This window comes from Rattus norvegicus, chromosome 12, assembly GCF_021556685.1.
Source record: "Rattus norvegicus strain SHRSP/BbbUtx chromosome 12, alternate assembly SHRSP_T2T, whole genome shotgun sequence".
NCBI lineage: Eukaryota > Metazoa > Chordata > Mammalia > Rodentia > Muridae > Rattus > Rattus norvegicus.
In genome coordinates this window covers 50954147-50979273 of record NC_141545.1, presented here as the reverse complement: position 1 = coordinate 50979273, position 25127 = coordinate 50954147, and the positions used below count along the sequence as shown (strand labels likewise).

Below are 25127 nucleotides of genomic sequence, written 5' to 3'. Positions count from 1 at the left end.
GCCCAGAGAGACCATGAGTGGGACTGAAGGGGCTGGCCACCATGTGAGCAGTGACCTTGCATCATTCGGCAAGAAGCGGTAGCCCTGTGTGCTAAAACAAAAGCTCCACGCTTCTCCACAGCAGCTGCTCCATTCCTGTTTCTTGCCTGTCACTTCCTGTCCCATCACAGCTGGACCTGCCTGAGCACTGAGTGTGAAGCCCAATGGCTGCTTTCCAATTATGTGAAGGCTTGCTTGTCGAGAGCAGTGCCTTAGAATGTCTCCCTCCAACACACACACACACATACACACACACACACACACACACACGTGTACACATACAGACACATACCTCACTCACATACACACACATCACTCACCCATGCACACACACACATACACCACATACCCATGTACACACACCCATACATACACACACCACACACATGTATGCACACACACATGCACAGACACGTACCACACACAATACTCACCCATGCACACACATACACACACACCACACACCCATGCACACACATATACACCTCACATACCCATACATGCATACATTCACACACCACACACATGTATGCACACACACATGCACATAGGCACATCACACACCACACATATATGTATGCACATACCACACACACAAATATATATATGCACACACCCTACATACATGCACACACACACATTCACATACATGTGCACACACACATCTCACACACTCCCACACACCCATATGCATACACACACACACATACATACACACACGTTCATACCACACACACACAGAGACACACACACGCTGCAAGGTGGCAGCCACTCTGTTCATTTCATTCTCCTTTTTAATATACAGCTTTGAGCTGTCAGGGCCAGTGGGCTGCTGCTGAGATGACAAAAGTCATTTCCATGCTGTCTTGGCCCTGAAAGGAGGTGGGCGTGATGAATGTATCTCAAGCCTCAGTCTCATCTATCGCCTGCCACTCAGGGTGCCTGCTGCCTGGGACTCGGGGACTGCTGTCTCTCTGTCCCACAGCTATTCAGTACTCAACCTGGCTCACAGTAGGTGCTCAGTAAATGGTGGATGTAATCAGGGTAGTGAAGGAGGAGGATGGAAGAGGAGAAAAGAAAGTGAGGGCAGAGATGCCAGAGGAGCTGCAGTAGAGCAAGGAAGGGACATCTGGTAGACCACAATGGGGGGGCGGGGCTGAAGAAAGATGAAAAGCCCAGATGCTGGGGAAGGGAAGTGGGGGACAGAGGTGAGGGCAGGGGGAGGGGGATGGAGAATCACAGGACAGACCAGTTCTGCCATTTTCATCTCTGACAAAAAGATGGGGGTATGCTGGGTAGCAGGATCAGCCAGGAGCCCAGATATGGGTCTGCAGGTCTAGACTGTACTGCAAGGTGCAGGAGGCCCAGGCTGGGGGCCCTTGAGTGCTGTGGGTGTGGCCTTAGCCTCACGAGTAGGGCCCAGGGTTGAACTCTGCCTCCTGGGAAGGCCTGGTGCCTTTGAGGGATCCATAGGGACACAAGCCGTCACGTCAAGTGGATTCTTGAGGGGACTGCAGAGGACAGGGGTGTTGGGTGAGAGGCAGAGACACAGAATTCCACATCCCTGGTCCCTCTCATACTTCCCTGTGGCTGGCTGCATCTGCTAGCTTCTGTGTATGAAGTTCTTTGTATGCATGTTCTGTGCAGACACTGTGGGATTTATTGGTCCAGGGATTCTCTGACTCTGCCACTTGAGGCTGGCACATCCTGTCCCAGCTCTGGAACGTTCAAGCACGGGCACCCAGGCCTGTGACACTCATTCTTGCCCTCCAGGTGTCCTCTAGGGTAGCCTGTCCCTGTCTCTGTCTGTCTTTGCCTCCCCCCCTCTCTCCCACTCCCCCCTCTCTCTGTCAGCTTCCTGTGATGGATGTATGGTGGATAATGAAGATGTCCACCTGATGCTCAGAGTGCTGGCCAAGGAGATGCTACAGTACTGAGGGCTGAATGGCTGGGAGATAGGGTGATGAATGCCAGGTGGGGGCAGGGCTTGGTCTTTGAAGGGAGGCTCCTGAGATATCTCAGCGACTTCTGAAGCCTGTGCCTTAGTCACTCCAAAGAACCAGCCCTGAGGTGGCTCTCATATTCAAGTGCAGAACCAGTCAGTGGTTACAGTCATGGCGCCACAACATGCTGGGCCCTGCCCTGGAGTCAGGGAAGAGAACAGGCATTTCTTCTGCCTCCATGACAACCCTGAGAAACAGGAGTTATGACCTCCGGGCATAGCACGGGAGAGGGAACATCCCTATGGAACACACAGAGGAGGTAGCAGAAGTGGGGTCCTAAGTAGGTGAGCCAACACAGAGCAATGTATTCATCTCTGTGGCCTCTTGTCACACTCTGTGGGTGACACACGGCCAACACTGTCTCTGACATCAGATCTTGGTGGCTGGGGACCTTATCTGGTGCTGTCTTGAATGACGCTGCCATTGGGATTTCTGCCTTATGTTCTCTAGGCCAGAAATGGAGGGGTCCACATCCACCAGTGTCACAGAGAGGACAGACATACCCATTGTATCTACCACCACTGCCTAGTGCCCTAGGCCATGGCAGATGCTCAGCCAATACGTAGAAAGTGAACTAGCCAATCCAGCATCCAGCAGTCCCCAAAACACATAAAAGACCGAGAGGGCTGTCTTCGGTCTTCTGGCACACAGTAGGTGCTCAGCTAAACATGAGTTAATCGTGATCCTCTGATGCCCAGCACACGGTAAGAGTGCACTAACTGCTGACCGGTGATTCCATAGGAACACGACACAGGGACGTCCTGTGTGCTTGGTTTGCCTAATATTACAGAGGATATTAAATCTCTGGAACCCTGGAACCTGCAAAGTTAGGAAGATGAGTCTTTAAGCGGTTGATAGTGGGTTCAAATCCTGGATCTTCTCCTTCTCAAGCAAGGCTTCTTCTGGGGCATGTCTAAGGTCTCAGGGTCTTATTAGGAGTTACAGATGAGGTGTGCTTGCTGGTCGACCTCCATCCATCCCAGAGTTTCAGGGTAGGCAACGCATCTCACAGTTTTACCTACTCATTCAGTTGACCCTCCCTATCTGCAACACTCTTCCTCTGTGGACTCAACGAGATCGAAAACATTGGACAAGTAACCGTGACTGTACCAAATGCTCACAGATATTCGTTCTTGCTGTTTCCCTTAAACGACACACTGTGGCCGCTCTTAGGCCAGTAGGTAAGTATGACATGGTCTTTTGGGTGTCATAAAGTGACTTAGGACATGAGGGGTCAGTGTGGGTGTGGATGGTGCAAATCAGAACCATATCACAACTGTCGGCATCTGTGGGGGTTCAGAAACCAAGTCCCCTGCAATACTCAGGAGCGAGTGTGTGCCGCTTCATTTCCAAAGTGTTGATCTCCATTAATCCAATCCATTTTAGTATCTTAACACCTGTCTGTTTGTCTGTCCTTGAGAGCCCTGACACAGGGGCTGAGGAAGACCCCAGACTGAGCATCGATGTTAACCAACAAAGCCCGGACTGGCAGACAAGGAGGGACAGAGAGGGGACTTCTAGGTATGGCTCATGCTCAGAAGAAGCTGGCTGCTGAGAAGGGATCTCCTGTGGACTCCCTTCCCTTGTCAGATGTCTCATGGATGTGTCTCCTGGGTTTCTCTCCCGAGTGTGACCATAGCAGCTATACTGTGAATCCTGACTCCAGGTTTTCACATGTTCTGTCAAAGCCCATCATGTTATACTGAGTTGAAAAGCCAGGTCCAACTCACAGGCCTCTGGACCTGGCGTCAGACATCAGACATAACCACGGGTCCAAGTCACAGGCCTCTGGCGTCAGACATAACCGCACGGTACCATTCACAATCCCTGCTTCAGCATCCAGCTGGAGCCAGAGACGGTTGGACAGGAGCCACAAGAGACTCGATGCACACTTAACGACATTATGAATCACCCCTAGAGGTGACCCGTTGCCCCTATCCCTCACCCACACGCTGAAACCATAGAACAAATTAATAAGATCTTTAATACTTGTGATGTCTGCAGTGAGAAGTGGGTTTCCTCTGAAGATGGCCCAGTGATGCAAACACCAAGTTGAAGAGAGCAAAGGCTGAAGATTGCTATGGTGCCTGGGATTGCACACAAGGCACACATTACACACATTACTGGGGTGCAAGGGGCACCATGTTCCCTGAAGCACATGACACTGTGAACTTCCTTTGTCAAACAAGAGGCTCAGAGATGTTAAGCCCTGGACACATGATAAATGGAAGGAGGTGGGCTTACACCCAATGGTTTACCAGATCCTCATCTCCTGGCCATTCTGCCTCCTTATCCTTTATTCTCCCATTTTACAGATGAGAAAGTTGAGGCTCAGAGGGGCCAGAAGGCTTTCAGAGGAACCGGCTGAGCTGCAAGATACCCAGTCTGGTCTGTCTGTCTCAAGACTGGGCTGACTTACAGAAGCAGAAAGTAGCCTATGTTCCCCGCTTTGAGTGCAAATCTTTGGTGCAAGTTCTGGATACATCCTTGAGGAAGGGTTTGCTGTGCAGGAAATTCCAGGGTATGGATGCAGTGTCGGGGGCTGGCAAGGGAGCTCAACCGTGTGTACTGAGCCTGGAGCACAGACTTTCTGGAGGCGGTGGGATGACTCAGGCTTTGGAAGAGGGAAGGCAATGAATGGTGGGCCTAGCTTTGGAAGGAGGAGAGGCTGCAGGAGGGAAGGTCCCGCCCACCAGTTATTAGCAGATTCCATCTGCAAAACTCTTGGCAGGCGATGATGATGACTACCTACACTTCCAGGGCAGGGGTGTGAGGCTCGGTGAGGACAACAGGCTGGGAGGAAAGGCGTCGAGCATGGGGGACCAGAGGGCGACCCAGCTAAAGAGGCAAGGTCAGCCGGAGGCTGTCCCTGTGTCCACTCACTCCTGGCTTAATTGTGTGGATAGTAGAGCGAGGCATTATGTAGTGGGGTGGGATAGCAGCCAGCCTTGTCTGCAGTTCCTTCTGCAACTTCAGTGTGTGTCAGTGCTCTACACAGAAGCCAGCTTGGTGAACTGCCTCAGGGGACCCCACCCACAGATCTTCCACAGGGCATCCTGAGAGACAGCCATGCCCGGTTCATAGACAGGGTCTGTCTGGGTTGCCAGAGACCAGGATGTGTACAGAGAGATGTAAGGAGTGAAGGAGCCTGGAGCAGGGATCAAAACTCATAAAAATCAGGTGCAGTCCCGTGATCAGGTGCAGTCCCGTGATCAGGTACAGTCCCATGATCAGGGGCAGTCCCGTGATCAGGAGCAGTCCTGTGATCAGGTGCAGTCCCATGATCAGGGGCAGTCCCATGTCCTCTAACGCAGCACAGAAACCGAAGTCTGCCGGAACTTGTGATGTATTTTGCAAGAACTGGAGGATTCTAAAGATCCCAGCATGCAGAAATGGTAGAGTTGGAGGAGATGGGAGGGTTTGTTCAAGTGGCCCTGATTTGAGCACTGCAGATTGCACACACACTGAATTACGGTTCTGCACTCCGAACACGTGGACTAAGCCTGGGTTGATGAGAAAGAATCATTCCCAGAAACCTAAAGAGGATGATTCACTTCAGTGAAAGAGGCAGAGAGCGAGGGGCTGAGTGTAGAGAAAGAAAAACAGTCAGACAGACAGGCACAAAATGGGGGACCCTACAGGGAGCTACAGTGCTCCCTGCCCAGTCAGTCTGTAAGCCTCAGACTTCTCCAACACAAAGCTTCTTATCTGTCTAAACAGCCTCAGAAGGCAACTAAACACAATAATTACCTCCTCGTAAGATCCTTCCTTTTAAAGCCCGGGTTATATAAGACCATTTAGGGACAACTGGGGTGAACGCACATTGGAATCCGACGCAACACCACATGCTTGCAAATGTCTGAGAGCCTGGGATAACCATGAGAGAGAGGGTATGAAGACAGAAATAACGTCAGCTTTGAAAAACTCGGACAGTCACCAAAGTAAAGGAGAGGTCAGAGAAGTTGAAGATGACCAGACACCATCATTCCTCATAAGGAGATGGAGAGAGAATGACCCAGTGACTAAAGTGCCTGAAATGCAAGGACAAGGACCAGAGTTCAGATCCCTAACGTCCACATAAGCAGCTAGGCTCAGCCACGAGCATCTGTGATCCCATCAGAGGGGAGGTAGAGCCCCAGAGCTTGCTAACCAGACTTAAGCTAAATCTATTAGCTCCAGGTGTAGTGAAAGGCCCTGTCTCACAAAGCAAGATGGAGATTGATGGAGGAAAACCCTTGACACTGACCTCTGACCTGCACAGGCACGGTACACACAAACACGGACGAACACATACGCACCTTGTGCACACATCTAAAATCATAGGGTAAAAAAAGAAGAGAGATGGGGGAGGGGTATGCAGAGGAGCCAAGCAGGTGACTCCAAGGGTCCCTTGATATATATATATGGATATAGATATATAGATATAGATATAGATAGATAGACAGACAGATAGACAGATAGACAGATAGACAGACAGACAGACACCTTTACCACCATTCAATGATTAGTCCCACTGAGAAGTCTATGCCTCCAAGCCTAGGCTGCCCCCAAGGCTCTCACTACCCACAGCAGCCTACCATTCTGTATTATAATTTCATGCTTACTGTGTCTCTTCTCCAAACAATGCGTGCCTCTTAACTATGCATGCCTTTGCTTTATGAAGTCCCAGAGTCAAGTGCCCTGAGAGGATTCGTGGACTGGAGGGAGTGAGAGAGCAGAGAGGGATGCCGTGAGGAGGGCAGAGGGCAGAGGGCAGAGGGTAGAGGGTAGAGGGCAGAGAGTGGAGGGCAGAGGGCAGCTTTGTCTGCCTTATGTAGGATGCTTCAATCAGACCCCAGTCAACCAAAGCCACTTCTTGTGACTTAAAATCAACAGCTTCAAAACCAACATTGATCATGCAGCCTTGAACACGTTCTCCAAGAGCCAGACGTTTCTACAGGGCGCTGTTCACCTCCAGAGATCAGGTCTGTGCTGGTGCTGCAACCTCAGCTCCTGTAAGTCCTCCAGCCTGCCCCATGGACAGAGAACATCAGGCACCCTCTAGTCCTGCACTGGGAGAGGGGGACACACTGGTTCTACTGTTGAGTCTTTTGAACATATTTTCCTCGCTGGTTTGAAAGATGTGAGATGTGATTAAAATCTCCAACTGGATTGTGGATTTGTGCAGATCAGCGTTCCTTAAGCAAATCCTCAACAAACTGTGTCATTTCTCATGCCTGGACCTCAACTGATTATAGCAGAATGTCAACTGCTGGGCCAAACATAAAAGCACACAGTTCCTCTGACAATGTAGTTCTAAGTGGATAGAAACTGTCCATCCATCCCTCCATCCATGCACGCATCCCTCTCTCCCTCCATCCCTCCCTCAATTCATCTCTTCATTTATCCATCCATCCATGTACATCTGTCCGTCCATCCTCTGTCTGTCCATCCATCTGTCTGCCCATCCATCTGTCTGTCCATCCCATCTGTCCATCTGTCCATCCATCCATCCATCCATCTGTCCACCCATCTATCCACCCACTCACCCATCTGTCCATCTGTCCATCCATCCATCCATCCATCCATCTGTCCACCCATCTATCCACCCACTCATCCATCTGTCTGTCTATCCATCTGTCTGTCCATCTGTCCATCCACCCATCCATCCATCTGTCCACCCATCTATCCACCCACTCATCCATCTGTCCATCTGTCCATCCACCCATCCATCCATCTGTCCACCCATCTATCCACCCACTCATCCATCTGTCTGTCTATCCATCTGTCTGTCCATCTGTCCATCCATCCATCCATCCATCTGTCCACCCATCTATCCACCCACTCATCCATCTGTCTGTCTATCCATCTGTCTGTCCATCTGTCCATCCACCCATCCATCCATCTGTCCACCCATCTATCCACCCACTCATCCATCTGTCCATCTGTCCATCCACCCATCCATCCATCTGTCCACCCATCTATCCACCCACTCATCCATCTGTCTGTCTATCCATCTGTCTGTCCATCTGTCCATCCACCCATCCATCCATCCACCCATCTATCCACCCACTCATCCATCTGTCTGTCTATCCATCTGTCTGTCCATCTGTCCATCCACCCATCCATCCATCCACCCATCTATCCACCCACTCATCCATCTGTCCATCTGTCCATCCACCCATCCATCCATCCGTCCATCTATCCACCCACTCATCCATCCATCTGTCTGTCCGTCGATCTGTCTGCCAATCCATCTGTTGATTCATCTATCTATCCATCCATCCACCCACCTCTCTCCATTCTCACATCTAGACTCATGGGCTGAGTGCTTCCAGGTTTCAGGTTGTAAAGGTGAATTAGCCACTGGTTCAAGGAAGTGATCATCTAGAAGAGAAGGTAAGGTCTCTGAGCTATAACTAGAGGGGAAGGGGAGAGACCCTGAGGCACATGGAAACAAACAAACAAACAACAAAAAAACAAAAATATTGATTTAGCAAAAGAAATTTGAAAAGTCTAGGAAGCATCTAGATGTGTTGGACCAGGCTGCACTAAATCCTTACTTAGGAAAACCAGACAAGCTGAATTTAGGTTTAAAGAATTTCTGAGAGTCACCCAGGCAGCCAGAACTTGAAGATGAAATGAAAGGAAATTATTAGTCGGATCACAGTGCAGTGCTAAATATAAAGGGGGATTATCAATCGAGCAACAGCGCAGTTGAAAGCCATTTACCAAAATAGCAGTTGATTGGCTTCTAAAGGTCAGTCAGCCTCTGAAGGACAGGGGATCCATTTTCCCTACAGAGAACTTGTGTCTAGAATAGCCAAAGATTTGCTATAGATCACTAACAAGTCAAAACTGGAGTGGGGAGTGGGAAGAGAAGCAAAGAAAAGACTTCATCAGACTTTTTTGTAGAAAAAGGCCTCAGCTGAAGACATAGGCAGAAATTTGTTACACGGGAAACAGACTAAAACTGCTATGGGACACTAATCATTTCCACTAAAATTGCTAATTTTTTTTGGTTCTTTTTTTCCGGAGCTGGGGACCGAGCCCAGGGCCTTGTGCTTCCTAGGTAAGCGCTCTACCACTGAGCTAAATCCCCAGCCCCCCAAAAAATATGGAACGCTTCACGAATTTGTGTGTCATCCTTGCGCAGGGGCCATGCTAATCTTCTCTGTATCGTTCCAATTTTAGTATATGTGCTGCCGAAGCAAGCACGCTAATTTTTAAAGACAGCAGAAGGAGGTTCTTAGGGCTTGGGGTACCAATGACTCTGTGTTGCCACTTGACTAGACCTGACTAGGGTTGTAGTGCTCCCGGGAACCTTGGTCTGCACCCACCAGACAAAACTGCATCACCCCACAGCTGAGGTACATGCACAGCTGCTCTCTGCAGCGCCTCTCACAGCAGGGCTCAACTAGGAAGAACCCAACGCTCATGAACGTTCCAGGAAAATCCATGTATCAGGCTGACTGGCAAAGGGGGAAGGGGCCAAAATGCCAATGAAGAAACAGAGACTGAATGTCACCTAGGTACTGAGGATCTGAACAGAGCAGGAGGCTACCTCAGCAAGACAGGAGGGTTCCCACAGTGGAGATAGGAGGGGGCTTATGTTGGATCAAATGAAGGCAGGCTGTGACCAGCTAAGTTGCCCTGGCCTTTGAACCATGAATATGTACAACATCAGTGGGGAACCTGGTCCCCATGTCAGCAGCTGTTGGACGCACTCAGCTAACTGACTGACTTTATCAAAACGAGCCATTCCTGGAGTCAGGCAGTAAAGCAGGGGACATGAAGGAGGTGGTGGTGAGCCAGATGGTCCTCAACCGTGGACAGCAAAGTTACCGTGCACTCAGAGTGGGGCACTGCAGGACAAGCTTCCTTGTAGAAGGCGTGTTGTCATGTGGGTCATAAGATGTCCGGCAGTGTTCCCCACCTCTGCACATTAGAGACGAGCAGCTACTGCCCCCAACATGGACAGCCTTGTCCCCTGGGAGAAGATGTAGATCTTCCCGGGGATGTTACCGTGATAGGCTATGGCACCCAGGATCTGCCAGGTTGTCATTATATACACCACTGAGGACCAACCTCACAGACTAAACATAAACATGGAAGGGAGGAAGCTGCTGCAGGAGGCGCACACACAAGGGACTTCCATGTGCTTTAGGTTCACAGCCAGGCCCTTCTGATGCAGGGCATTAGAAGTCAGCATGAGGAGGTTGTCTTTACAGAGGGAGGAGACCAAGATATCAATAGGCCGAGAAGGCTTAGGTGGCAATGACCTACCTTTGGTCAGTGTTTGAATGTCAAGATGTACCTGCTTATATATACACTTCAATACTAAGTTTATTTAACAAAACTTGAAGTCGATCAGACTCCAAGGTTGTTAATCCCTAGGGATTGATTGATTCCAGTGGTTGGAAGTTCATTTAGGTGAGCCTAAGATTATGGTGTGTGTGTGTGTGTGTGTGTGTGTGTGTGTGTGTGTGTGTGTGTGTGCAGGACGGAGGTGATATCTGGTGTCTTCTTCTATGACTACTGTCGTGGCTATTCCTGGTTGTGAACTTGACTATATCTGGATTGAACTACAATTCAGAATTGGAAAGGCTCACCTTTGATCCTGATCTTGAGGCTGGGAGATACAAGTTTCTGACCTGGATCTTGGTATGGAAATCTTGAGGCCAAGTGGCTATGAATCTCAGGAGCTTAAGGCAAGGAGATCTCTGAGTTCAATGCCACCTGGGACAAAACAAGTCCCAGACCCAGTCTTGGTAGTGCACATCTTTAATCTGGGACAGACCTTCTGCTAGAGATTTACATGAGGGCATCAGAAGAAGGAAGAGCCTCTCTTTTTCGCCTGCCTGCCTTGTGGGAGTGAGCCACTGCTAGATTCTTGGACTTCCAGTCATAGCTGCTGCTGACCATTGTTGGAGAGTTGGACTACAGACTGTAAGTCATCAACCAATTCTCTTACTATATCTAGAGACTACCCATAAGTTCTGTGGCTCTAGAGAACCCTGACTAAGACAACTACTTTACTTTCTGAAACCAGCCGACACTGAACGCAGAGGTGTCAGTTTGTCTAGGCTGTCAGGCCAGTGAGCACCAAGGATCTGACTGCCTCCTCTCCCCAGTGATGATGTCACAGATCCACGCCTTTACACCAGCTTTTTAACGTCCAGTTAGCACTTTACCTGCTGTTTTATGGGCCTCCCCAGCTAGAACTTGGGCTTCTAGACAGGAAAGGATATGGAATCCCTTCAGGAGTCACATGGGTCCTGTGGACAAGCCCTACATCCATCAAAGATTGCTTTGGTCTCTCTCGCCAGTGCTCTGTCCACGGACTGGGGATGAAGGTTTGCACTGAGCTTTCCCCTCTCAGCCTCAGTACCTTTGCCACTGACCCTGTAATACTGATGAGTTCTTAGAGAACCCTCGTGCCTAGGAAGGCATGGATCCGCTCTTCATAAGTGAACCAACCACTGTTCAGAGTATGTTCAAACCACCCTGTGTGCCAGTCCTAAAACTACAGAGATGGGTAAACACTGGATCGTGTAGAATCAGGACTGGCAGAGACAACGAGGCCAGCTTGGAGAACAAGCATCTTAAGCTAAGACCCATCCATTCACATATCTATAATTAATGAGCTAATTACCACCGAGTCTTATCTAATCATAGAAGCAACACTCCTGACAGATCCTTGGCTTTAGTCTGGGGCAGAGTAATTACGTTTCCTTGGGTAACACAACTTTATTTATTAATTTTTTTTTTACAAACAATACCCTGTAATTCAGACCTGTTTACTAATTCAAGCCAGCCAAATAAAATAACACAGAGTGGGGAAGGAGAGAGTGTTGGTGATGGTACTTAACTAGATTATTTTCCTTTAAATAAATAAAAACAGAAAAGATCAAGCCAAGGATATGGGCAGAGTGTTTATAGAGAGCACTCCCCACCCACCCAGGGGAGGAGCAAGGTTATAGTGCCATCTTTTTGTCAGACTAAGCAAGGCCATTCAGTCAGCATAGCAGTAATTAGAGGTGATTATGCAGCAATTAAGAGCTCCATGGTTGTGTGAGGTAGAATCTTTTATAGCCTGACCTCCATAAGCCCAGTGCACTATGAAATGTGCAGAGAGCACAGAGAGAACTCCAAATGCCCCAGCGCTGACTATGGCTGAACAAGAGGTCACCAGCACTGACTTTGGGATGACTGACAGGTCATCAGCAGTGACTGTGGGATGACTGACAGGTCACCAGCACTGACTGTGGGATGACTGACAGGTCATCAGCAGTGACTGTGGGATGACTGACAGGTCACCAGCACTGACTGTGGGAGGAATAACAGGTCACCAGCACTGACTGTAAGATGACTGACAGATCACCAGCACTGACTGTGGGAGGAATGACAGGTCACCAGCACTGACTGTGGGATGACTGACAGATCACCAGCACTGACTGTGGGATGACTGACAGGTCACCAGCACTGACTGTGGGATGACTGACAGGTCACCAGCACTGACTGTGGGATGACTGACAGATCACCAGCACTGACTGTGGGATGACTGACAGGTCACCAGCACTGACTGTGGGATGACTGACAGGTCATCAGCAGTGACTGTGGGATGACTGACAGGTCACCAGCACTGACTGTGGGAGGAATGACAGGTCACCAGCACTGACTGTAAGATGACTGACAGATCACCAGCACTGACTGTGGGAGGAATGACAGGTCACCAGCACTGACTGTGGGATGACTGACAGGTCACCAGTGCTGACTGTGGGAGGAATAACAGGTCACCAGCACTGACTGTGGGAGGAATGACAGGTCACCAGCACTGACTGTGGGATGACTGACAGGTCACCAGCACTGACTGTGGGATGACTGACAGGTCATCAGCAGTGACTGTGGGATGACTGACAGGTCACCAGTACTGATTGTGGGAGGAATAACAGGTCACCAGCACTGACTGTAAGATGACTGACAGATCACCAAGTGCTGACTGTGGGAGGAATGACAGGTCACCAGCACTGACTGTGGGATGACTGACAGGTCACCAGTGCTGACTGTGGGAAAGATGGACAGGTCACCAGCACTGACTGTAAGATGACTGACAGATCACCAAGTGCTGACTGTGGGAGGAATGACAGGTCACCAGCACTGACTGTAAGATGACTGACAGATCACCAGCACTGACTGTGGGATGACTGACAGATCACCAGCACTGACTGTAAGATGACTGACAGGTCATCAGCAGTGACTGTGGGATGACTGACAAGATCACCAGTGCTGACTGTAGGATGACTGACAGGTCATCAGCAGTGACTGTGGGATGACTGACAGGTCATCAGCAGTGACTGTGGGATGACTGACAGGTCACCAGTCCTGACTGTGGGAAAGACGGACAGGTCACCAGTGCTGACAAGAACCACTGTGCTATACGTGAGAAGTTTTGTGGCTGCAGAGCCAAATATCACAAGAGAATGAATTGCTTGTTCTCTCGTGAGGAGAGAAGTGGGTGACTGTACCTGGATACCACAATGTTTGGGGAGGGGATGGTAAGGAAGACACACAGAAAAGGGGGTGTTTAAGGAGAATCTTGGGGGAGAGAGGTGGGCACAGTTGGGAACAGAGCTCTACAGAGAACTGGACACTGCAGACACTGAGAAACAAGAAAAAGACAGAGTCGGGACTTAGGGCTCTACTGTGTCTCCTTGGAAGCTGCTGGCACAATAACATAGTTCATAGTGGTACTCACCTTCAATCCAAACACTGGGGAGGCAGAGGCAGATGGGTCTGCTAGCCTGGCCTACAGATCGAGTTCCAGGACATTCAGAGTTCATACAGAGGGAAAGCTTCAGTGCAGTGGTGGGGGCAGGTTTGGGGATGAGGTAAACTGGGGCACCACACTCATGGAGAGAGGAAGTGAAGAGGGGTGTGAAGACCTCTTCTTTGAGAAGCCTGGGCGTGGGCACAGGAAGAAAAGAATCTGTCATGTGTGAAGCGATGGTACAGCCAGGAAGCAGAGGACCCCAGAGCAGAGAGGGAGGGAAGGTGAGGGTGTGAGTAAGGGAGGGATGCTGGGTGGAGTGGAAAGATGGCTGTTCCCTGAGGGTGGTGACTGAGCAGTGCCAACTGTCAGCACGTAACAGAACCGGTGACTAAGGCTGGGGCTCTGTTGGGTGTGGAGGTGGGGGGCAAGAATCAAATGGCCCAGACGCTCCTTGGGAAGCCCTGAGTGTCCAAGAAAGTGAGAGAGCCAATCCCTTAAAAGACTTACATCAGGGGATGGTTTCAGAGGGCAGGAACCAGGTACTGGATGCAGCAGGACTCATGAAGGGGCAGCTTCTGCTCACACCACTGGTCAGCCCTAGAAGAACCTATGCCAGATGTCCTAGGGGTCTACTGAACCAAGTCAGCTGCCACCACCACGCCTTAAGCTCCCTCTTTGCTGCCAAGAAGGTAATTCAGTGTCTGTCTCCAGGAGAGCTCACATTTATCAGTGGCAGATGCTTGGTCCCAGCTGGCCCTAAATCACAAAGCTTTGGTGTATTTCTCTCTGGAGTTGACGTCCTCTTGTAAATAACATGCCAATGCTCTTGGATGCTGCCAGAAGTCTGCCCTCATCAGTTCTGTTTTTAGAGTGACCTTCTCTTTCAGCCAAACTGGAAGTGTCCAAGAAGCTTCTTGATGGAGCCCTGCCAGGTACCAGGTAAATCAGGACTAGGTTTTTAGGAGCTTCAGCCCCCATCTAGGGTGGGACACAGTGCTGATTTTGTGATCGACAGTTCAAAACACAAGTCCCCTTTGACCTGGGGAGTTAACGGCGTAAGGACATGGATTTTTGTGGAAGCCCGACAAGCCCACAGCAAGCGTCTGAAAAGCACCACAAAGTGAAATATGATCTTCACAGCTAAATAGAGCAACTTAGAACTTAAGAAGCCCCTTCCATGGGGATTCAAAAGGCCAAGATAGAGGCAAGGGCCCTGTAAGGGAAAAGCCCAAGACACACTGTGGATGGAAAGACATTGTACGGATTTATAAAGAGCACACAGCACGCAGCACATCCCTTATGCCTTCTATTCGTGAGCACTGGAGATGTTCATAAGTATGCAGAGAGGCCTGGGAGGGGGCACAGTAAACAGAAGAGGGCTGGCTCTAGCTAGAGAGCTAAGGCTAAAGAATGGGCAGGGGGCGTGGTCTTCTGTCTAAGCTTCTTATTCTTTAAAACATTGAGTGATATAGGAAGAACTGTCGCCACACACATCCATGGGTAAAAAGACCCTGAGCTGATTCATCTTGTCTCATTCACGGCAACGGGGACATTTTTTTTGTTATGAATTCAGTCTTACCCTTCATCTCCTCTTCCGATTTTTCAAACAGAATCTAGTACTGCCCTAATTATCATAATAGCAGCATTTGTTCTGTTACTCAATTCTTTTCTAATGGAGAATTCTTTTTAAAAAAAACAGTTCAGCGTACACACTTTAAATCCAGCCACAGACATTTCTCAGAAATCAGACATAGGCTTGAATTCTAGTCCCTTGGAGGGAGAAAAGGGAGTTTAAAAGTCTGTACAACTATACTGGGATACCAGAGCAATAATTCTCCAGGAACCTATGTGGAATAAGTCTTTGTACCTGTGATAAGATGGGGGTGGGGCAGAGAAATAGCCACTGCAATTAGCACACTCACCAGGGAATTAGCACGTTCACTTGGTGATTAGCATATTCACTGTGTGGCTAACATATTCACTGTGTGATTAGCATATTCACCAGTTGACCAGCATATTCACCACCCGGTTAGCATATTCATCGACTCATTAGCATATACATTGGGCTATTAGCATAGTTTCCTGGCAATTAGCATGCTCACCAGGCAATTAGCATGTTCACCAGTTGATTAGCATATCCACCAGGTGATTAGCATATCCACCAGGTGATTAGCATATTCACCAGGTGAATAGTTATTCACTAGGTTGTTACCCTGTTCACTAGGTGATTAGCATATTCATCATCCACCTATCTGGAAAATGGGGTGTGGTACCCAGTCAAGCTCAATTTGACAGAATCTAGAATTATCTGGCATGAGGGTCTCTGGGCATGGCTATCTGGGACTATCTTAATTGATGTGGAAAGGATGCATCTCAACTGTGGAACCACTCAATCTGACTGATATCCTGGACTGAAAAGGGAGAAATGAGCTGAGCCCTAAAATTTACCCAAGATTGTCTTGGAGTTCTGTAGCCTCAGTATTACATTAACTAGATGGATGGATGGACGGATGGACAGATGGATGGATGGATGGGTAGATAGATAGATTAGGTAGATAGATGATAGATACAGAGATGATTGGTAAGTGAGATTAGATAGATAGATGATAGACAGACAGACAGATTAGGTAGATAGATGATAGATACAGAGATGATTGATAAGTGAGATTAGATAGATAATAGATGACAGACAGACAGACAGGTAAATGGAAGAGAGATGTAAGTAAATGAAGGTCCCTGGTCTCGGCACCAGTCCTCGCAATCAACATAGGTCACAAACTTTCCTTTGAGGTCTCACTTCTCAGTCTTTCTAGTGATTTAACTAAATCACCCCAGGGTTCCCTTCCACCCCAGGATGTGCAGAACCTTCAATTATAAATACACTTACAGGAAGGGGTTTCCCATCAGGATGGTATAAACGAGGATACAAACGGCAACAAGGGCTGGTGTGAACGGTGACAGGCTGCTGGTGGGCACGTACACTGTGGAAATCAGAAGTTCCCTACTCCCATCCCTACCACTCCTAGAGAAGAACCTAAGACTCTACCGTACTACAAAGATGCTTCTCAGCCACATCCATTGCCGGTCTCTTCTCAGAACAAACCCAGATGGCCGTCAGTGGAGCGGGTAAGGAAAATGTGGTCATGCACAGTGGACTCAGCCACAAAAAATTAAATTATGAAGCCACAGATAAACGGAAAAACTTACAATAAATGATATCACCCTGGCCCCAAAGACAAACTCCGCATGACCCCACTCATGAAGATACTTACTTGAAATCTTTTGTTTTATATGCTTAAGGGAAGCTAGAAAACCAGAAAAAGGGCCAACATTTTAAGAGAAGGAGGTGGTAAAACACAGGTAAAGTGAAAGTGGGTGAAGAATCGTGAGGACGGACAGGTTCAAGTATAGAAGGAGAGGGGGGCTTCGAGGAATTTTGGGGGGCTTAACAAAAACGAAGGGGGCATGAAAAAGTTGTATGGGAACCTGGGATCTCTCAATCTAAATAAAAATTAGAAGGAACAGTAGAACACAGGTATACAGGTGCCATGGAAGGAGAGGGACGAAAACCCAAGGGTTAACAGTTTCAGGAGAGGTAGGAGTATTAAAGAGGAGAGGGTGTGGTGGATTAATAAAACTAATAAAACCAATAAAACCAATAAAAACTAAGGATGTATGAGAAAACCTTGGAAACCCACTGATCTGTAAGTTAATTAAAAGACTTTAACACACACACACACACACACACACACACACACACAGAGAGAGAGAGAGTTTAAACAGCAGTTCTCTGCACAGATTGATAATCCTACTCTTAGAACACATTCAATAGGTGAATTTTTCATTGCCAGGCACGGGACACCTCTTGAGGAGTCGGTCAGAGAGGACCCAGAGGCCAAACCAGAATAAGCTCTTGGCAAGGCTCTTGGTTGCCCATCATACCTCCATGGTGAGACCTTATTGGTAAGGGTGCCTGTCAGCTCAGCTGCAGAACACAGAGAACCCCTTTCTTCTGAGGCTGCCGGAGGGTGCCATGCAGGATGGTGGAGTAGAGAAGACTGCAATGATTCAGCCACTGCTTACCTGCTCCAGAACCAACCGGCTGTCATGACTGTTATGGGGAAACAACTGCTCACTTTATTTTCTTTTCTTTTTTAAGGTGTTTGTTTATTTTATGTATATGAGTACACTGTAACTGTCTTCAGACACACCAGAAGAGGGCATTGGATCCAATTACAAATGGTTATGAGCCACCCTGTGGTTGCTGGGATTTGAACTCAGGACCTCTGGAAGAGCAGTCAGTGCTCTTAACCACTGAGCCATCTCTCCAGCCCAACCACTTCCTGGCTGTATGTGGGACCTGTTCCACAGGCAAGGATTCAGACCAAGCACTGTCAAAAATCCCATGACGGGTGTAGGGGGCGTGGTGGGGTGTTGCCAGACACCTTAGAATGGAACCGGCTGTTGTTATTTTGTGAAATGCTCACACTGCCAAACTGAGCCCTAAGTATCTACATTTATGCTGAGTGTGACAGCGGCTCATGCAGAGATTCAGAATGGCTTGATGTGTACTGTACAACTTACACTGAGTACTCAGCTGTGGGCGAGTCACCCACTCCAGCCTCCTGTCATCCAAGGCTCTGGAAGGTTCTCGAAGGGGGGAGGAAGAAAGAGTCAGTGGATGGAGGTCAGCTGAGTTTTGGGTGTGGTGTGGCTATAGCATGCTTCAGCCCACAGCAACTGTGGTCACCTGCACAAGATCAGGCCTGTTGAAGTTCCAACATGGGTAGATGTTGGGATGCTGAGACCCATTTGTACCAGAGGAGCTACTGGCAACTGGTGGCCGCTAGGGGAGGGACAGTCCCTCTTCTTTGAGGATGTGCCCCTATAGTAAGTTGCCCAGACTCCAGTGAAGTGGAAACTCTAGTTCTTTGGAAAGTCAGTTATGTCAAATGATGGTTTGCTGGGGCGCACAGGGGAAAGGACATCTTGCTAAAGCAGACACAGGTGAAAGACTGTTTTCCTGAAGCAGACACAGATGAAGGGATGTTTTGATATAGCAAATATGTGAAAGGATGCTCGATGAAGGAATATAAATGTGACCCCACAGACAGTGGGAGAGGAGCACGGAGCATTGGTTTGGTTTGCCCCACCTCTTTATTCTTCACTAAAGACAGGAATGCATTGGTTTGCCTTACATAGCTCAACTTGTGGCAACACTGCCATTGACAGAAACTTGCCCAGGAACTGCTCATGAGATTCCTTCCACAGCTTGGCACTTCAGCAACTTTGCCTCAGGCTGGTTAGGGAGCCTGGTGGTTTCTTCAGGATTGAACTTCAGCTACCTGGTGTCTGCATGCCCGGAGGACTGGACTGCAGCTGCTGAGTTGTATTTGGTGTTTGCTACAGGACTGAACTGCTGCCAAAGAAGATCAAGCTCACCCCCCAAAGAACTATTGCTAAACAAGTCCACTTCTCCCATATCCTAATAACTTTTCTCTTCCACTATCTCTGCTGGGTGGTGGGCTAGAGGAGAGGTTGAATACTTATTAAAAGTGGGTTGCAAAAAATGTATGCCTACACCCCAGTGGATGGCCACATGTCGTGTTCACATGAGCATAGCCAGCCAGACTCGGGGTTATAGCAAAATAAATGAATGCAATGAAGACATGAAGCTAGAAGGGAGATTGTGTGAGCCACTCTGGGGAGTCGGAGGGAGGTGGGGGTAAATGGATAGGATCAATATACATTGTATAATGCATGGAATTTTCAAAGAATAAAAATATTATTACAATGTTTCAAAGAAAAGAAATAAAGTATTCCACTGTCTCAGGACTTCATGCCTGGAGTCTGGTGCTCAGCAAGCCCTTACCCAATCCCTGCTGCCCGTGCTGGGGCGTATTGAGTAATGATCCTTAGGCATTCTTAGCATGAATGACATGACAGGCTGCTGTTAGGGACAGACAGAGGCTTTGGAGGAATTCAACCCTAGGTTCAAAGCCTGGTCCTTCTTCTTATTTGCTGTGTAACACCAAGTGAATTTTGGAGCCTCTCTGAGCTATTACGAAATGTAATTCATGTTTCTGCTGCAACCTCTGCACGGTGGACAGTCACACATTCATTTGGCAAGCATTTGTGGAGCATCATTTGCGAGCCAGCCCTAGAGACACCTCACTTCTACTCTGGGATAAGCTGACCCCAGACACCTGAAGGGGACACCTGGGTCATTGGGGATGCCCACCCTGAGTGAGGGTCAGACTTGCTTATCGTCTCTGTCCCTCAGATCATCTTCTGTAACAGGTGAGCAGAGCCACCCACCTCATGGAATTCCACAGACTACAGAGCATGGTCTTAAAACAGTTACTACATTCCTTCCCGGCATATATCAAAGAATGTCGCACCCCACTCCCAGCTCAGCCATAGCTGTGTCTTACACTGCTCTGTTCATAGTAACTAGGAAACGGACACAATGTATATGTCCTTCAACCCACAGTGAGAAATGAAAACAGGGTGCCTATGAACAGTGGGGAATGTAAAGAAAAAAATGAAACCGTGAACTTTTCAGGTAAATGGATGGAACTTGAAAAGATCATATAACTGAGGACCCAGAGACTCAGAGAGAGACAAACATCACAGGTTCCATTTCAACAGAGGCTCCCAAGTCCAGGTCTTCAGATGTGAATACAGATCCTCGGATATGGTGGTTTGTATATGCTCAGATCAGTGAGTGGCTCTATTAGGAGGTGTGACCTTGTTGAAGTGGGTGTGGCCTTGTTAGGGTGGTATATCACTATAGGCGTAGGCTTTAAGATTCTCATCCTAGCTGCCTGAGAGCCAGTATTCTGCTAGCAACCTTCAGATGAAGATGTAGAACTCTCAGCTCCTCCTGCACCATGCCTGCCTGGATGCTGCCATGTTCCCGCCTTGATGAAAATGGATTGAACTAAATGTCCTTTATAAGAGTTGCCTTAGTCATGGTGTCTGTTCACAGCAGTAAAACCTTGACTAAGACATTGCGTAACTGCAGAAGTCAGGAAAGTGAAATGGGACCATTGTGGGGTGTGTGGGGCCGGCTGACTACAAGCGAACTGATACAGGGAATGGGGGGCTCTGACCAGGGGGCTGCAGGGAGATACAAAGAAGAAGGAGGAGGGGAACAGTCATTAGGAACCATGCTATTAACTGTCTACCTGTTTACCTATCGTGTACATGAGTAAGTGATTAAATAAACATATAGTTTAACTGTTATCTGGGCTCACGATGCTGTCTCCAAGAGCCAAAGACTGTCTAAGACAAACCCCTACACCACTCTGGAGAAGCTCCCTTTTGAGATGTTGGTCAGAGTTATCTAAGAGACTCCCAAAGGCTTTTGCTATTGGCAGCCTCCCAGAGGTGGAAGATAAGTCCCTATTGCTGGAGGCACCATGCACTTCAGACACAGGGCCCAGAGGACCCCTGCCTGCAACTGACTTAGAACTGACCTGAAGCTGACCTGGAAATGATCTGGGTGTCTCCTCCCTGAGGACGAGCTTTCATGGTACAGAAGATGTCCTGCAAGCTTCCAAAGGAGGCAATCAGCCAACAGTCACACTCAGCTATGAAGCCTATGAACTGTAACAATGGTCAGCATGGCAGGATAACACTGAGGTGTGGGGCTGCAAGGATGCAGGGCTGCAGGGGTGCATGGGTGCATGGTCACACTGAGGTGCAGTAGCAGCATGCACACCTTGGCAGTAACCAACAGCTCTCTGATTGTTCTTAAGTCTTGTTGAACAAGAGGAAAACCATGCCCCGTACTAGAAACCAGCTTTACTACCCTTAGAGAAGCTAAGGACCTTGGAGGAGAACTTAACAACCACCACTTTACCAAACCAGCACAACCCCTAAGTACACTCTAAACATTTGTCTTTACACCCGCAGGTGCTCACCCCTCTTCAAGGAAACGTCTATTTGCAACAGATAGCAACTGTTACAGAAAACCACAGCCAATCAAAAGGCAGAGTTCTGAAGCCCAGTCCCAATGGAAACATCTACCATACAACTCCTGCATCTAAGGAATACAACTCCTGCATACAACTCAGAGAGCATTTTAGCAGAGGGGTCAGAAAGAATATGATATAGTTGGAGGATCTGGGAGCTTGCCATGGGATTTCTTCCCAGAATGTCAGGAGGTACACCTATGAGGTCCTATCAACATGACTTCCCTAAAATGACCTGAACAGGTATTACACCAACAGACATGATAAAGCAGATGGGCGGTTATGGGGGGAAGCCTGCAAGGCCTCAGCTCCACACAAAGAGGCAACTAGGGAGTGTTTAGAGCCGGAGAGACAGTCTTCCCCTGATTAGGAAGAGCACACCAACTGGCTATCCAATACCGAATGGTCGACCCTGAAAACATAGAGGTACAACTAAGATTATATAGACAGAGCAGGTTGTATTTATGTATTTAGGACTACACAACACACACACACACACACACACACACACACACACACACACACACACACAGGAGGATTTGAAAGCAGGAAGTGGGTGGGGAAATGATGTAATCCCATTATAATCTGATAAAACGCAAAATAAACCAAAAAGCTTTACTTTTATTCTTAATTATGTGTAGGGTCGTGCCTCTGTATGTGGGTACATATGCTTGAGTGCAGTTGATCTAAGAGTCCAGATAAAAAGGTCTTCAGCTCCCGGAGCTGAAGTGGTTGTGAGCTGTCTGCCCATTGCGGGTTCTGGGAACTGAATTTAGGTCCTTGGTAAGTGCTAAGCCGTGTCTCTCCAGTCCCGAGATTATAAAATCTTAGTTAGACTCAAGATAAAATTAATTTTTTCTCTGTGTGAAACACAGCTCAATATACTTTTCTCTCCTTATAAAGTCAACTGCTTGGCTGGCTTCAAATTTCTCTGCTCAAGAAATCCTCCTTCCTCAACCTCCTGCCTCCAGAGCAGCTGAGCTCCTGGGCATTGCAGCACTGTGCCTGGCTTTAGCTCAATGTTCTTTATGACTCTACTCAAGGATGTCATCCAAAACTGAAACAAACGTAACTGACCACGCTTATTTATAAGCCAGAGAATCACTAGTCTGACACCTGAGACAGAAGCAGTGATAAAGATTAGTCATCCTTTGTTCCAGCAGCACTATTCAAAACAGAGGTCTGTGTTACAGTGTTACAACGTTACAACATTACAGTGTTACAGCTGTATCCTGACCATCCGCTGGGTCAGTAACAGCACCAGACTCCACATATCTCAGGCCCTGTGAGGGCAAATGACTTACTTAAAGCCACACAACAGGGCATTGGTCCCTGCCCCAAGTACAAAAAGTGGAAGTCATGAAGGTCAGCCTGCAACAGGAGTCTTTGAGCTGGCAAGGCTCTTCTTACCTGGGACTGTGGAGAGAACTGCTGATGGCTGACTGTCGAGAAGGGATCCTCACTGAGTCAGTGGCCAGGGAGAGGGAACAGCTCATCCAGGACTGCAGACTGCTCTCAGGCTGGGAGCTGATGACAGAGACGTTGTCCCTAGAAGGCAAAGTTAGGATACTGACCACAGTGGCCACCACATCAGAGTCTGAGCCCTGCAGAGTACTCTATGTGGTATGCTACGGACAGGGAGCTGGCAGTGGCCTGTGAAGTGGGAGGAAGCGCTGGCATTTGGAGAGGCCAACTCGGGTCTTAGCTAAGGTCACCTGACTCATGCTTGAAGTCTGGATGGACTTGATTTTACTCTAGTATCTTGGCTATTAACCACAGCACTCTAGGACACACACACACACACACACACACACACACACACACACACACACACACACACAAACACACCAACTAGGGTGTTGAGGGCACTCTGACTTGGTGATCAAGCATTCCATTGAATTCTGTATTAAATAATATGTTCATGGGATGTGCAAGGGGTGAAAATCTTCAATCCTCCTTTGCCTTATGGGGATCACCTTGGCAAGCCGGACTTTCTCTTTGTGGTTTTTGATTGCGAGAGTAACACCAGAGGAGGGTTACACAGTGAGCGAATGTGTGTGTGTGTGTGTGTGTGTGTGTGTCTGTGTCTGTGTGAGTACGTATTGTGAATGTATCTGTATCTGTGTGAGTGTGTATGTGTGAATGTATCTGTGTCTGTGTGAGTGTGTATGTGTGAATGTATCTGTCTATGTGTGTCTGTGTGAGTGTGCCAGTGTGAGTGTGTATGTGTAAATTTATCTGTCTGTCTGTATGTCAGTGTGAGTGTGTATATGTGATTGTATCTGTTTGGTGTGTCTGTGTGAATGTATCTATCTATGTCTCTGTGAATGAGTGTGTCAATTTGAGTGAGTATGTGTGAATGTATCTGTGTCTGTGTGCATGTGTCAGTGTGAGTGTGTATGTGTGAATGTATCTGTCTGTGTCTCTATATGTTCATCTGTGTGTCTGTACCTTTGTGTCTGTGTGAGCATGTTTAAATGTATGTGTCTGTGTCTCTATGTGTGCATCTGTGTGTCTGAATGTGTGTGTATACAAGTGAGCCCGTACATGCAGAAGTGTAGCATACATTTCTGTGTACTGGCATACACATACGCAGGGGTATGGTATGCTTATCTGCCACTAAGTCAGCCACCATAGGACAGGGCTGCATACATGAATTTGACATTAATCCTATGCTCAAGATCGCATCCTGGGAGACCTGATAAATATCTCTGTGAGCAGCCATGAAATGAAGGCTCCATTCACACTACTGCAGAGACAGGCAGAGGGCCAGTTTGCAGGTTAAGTAAGGAGCCTCCATTTCCTTCTTGGAAGAAGAGGAAGTCAGTGAGGCAGGTGAACTTCAGGAAGGTGAAGGCTTGGAGGGAAGAGTGCACACACAGGTGTGGAGGGCAGAAAAGGTCAGGGTCTAGGCAGTAGGGAATCAGGACCCATGTGTGAAGAGGGGATTAAAGGTCAACGTGTAACACAGGTGTCTACTTAAAAAGTCTGTTTCTGTGGGAACAGGGAGCCATTGAAGGCGGGGAGGGGGATAGGGGTATGATAATGCATGTCTTCCCTGTGTCTAAACAACATCATACAGGCATGCAGGGTGAACTTTGGTAAGGCACATGTTAAACCATGAAGCCAGAGTTTCATAGGCATGACAGAGAGTTCTCTGATGGTTGTGAACCTTCTCCTTGCCAACTGCACACAAGCCACCAGGGGTTTGCCTTCATAAGCCCTGTGGGTTACTTACCCCTCCTTCCCACTGCGGCTGCTACAATCCACTGCCGTCTGGACGCTAGAAGGAGAGACAAGACAACGACTGTTGTAGTTGTACAGTCAGGACTGGGGACCTGGTCTCCAACACTA

At 48.3% G+C, this 25127-nt stretch overlaps 1 protein-coding gene and 1 non-coding gene across 4 annotated transcripts in view; both read right to left on the bottom strand.

Moving 5' to 3' along the window:
* Positions 1–25127, bottom strand: part of Myo18b (myosin XVIIIb) — a 206515-nt gene that overhangs the window by 5582 nt on the left and 175806 nt on the right. For all 3 annotated transcript variants that reach the window (XM_087578550.1, XM_087578549.1, NM_001432425.1), the window contains 2 exons: positions 25012–25056; positions 23184–23321 (listed from right to left, as the gene is read on the bottom strand). In XM_087578550.1, the coding sequence (XP_087434676.1) occupies positions 23184–23321; positions 25012–25056 (183 nt within the window). The remainder of the gene's footprint in view (positions 1–23183; positions 23322–25011; positions 25057–25127) is intronic.
* LOC120096092 (U6 spliceosomal RNA) lies at positions 9133–9239 on the bottom strand. Its single transcript, XR_015634986.1, has one exon. It is a non-coding gene; the product is annotated as a U6 spliceosomal RNA (small nuclear RNA).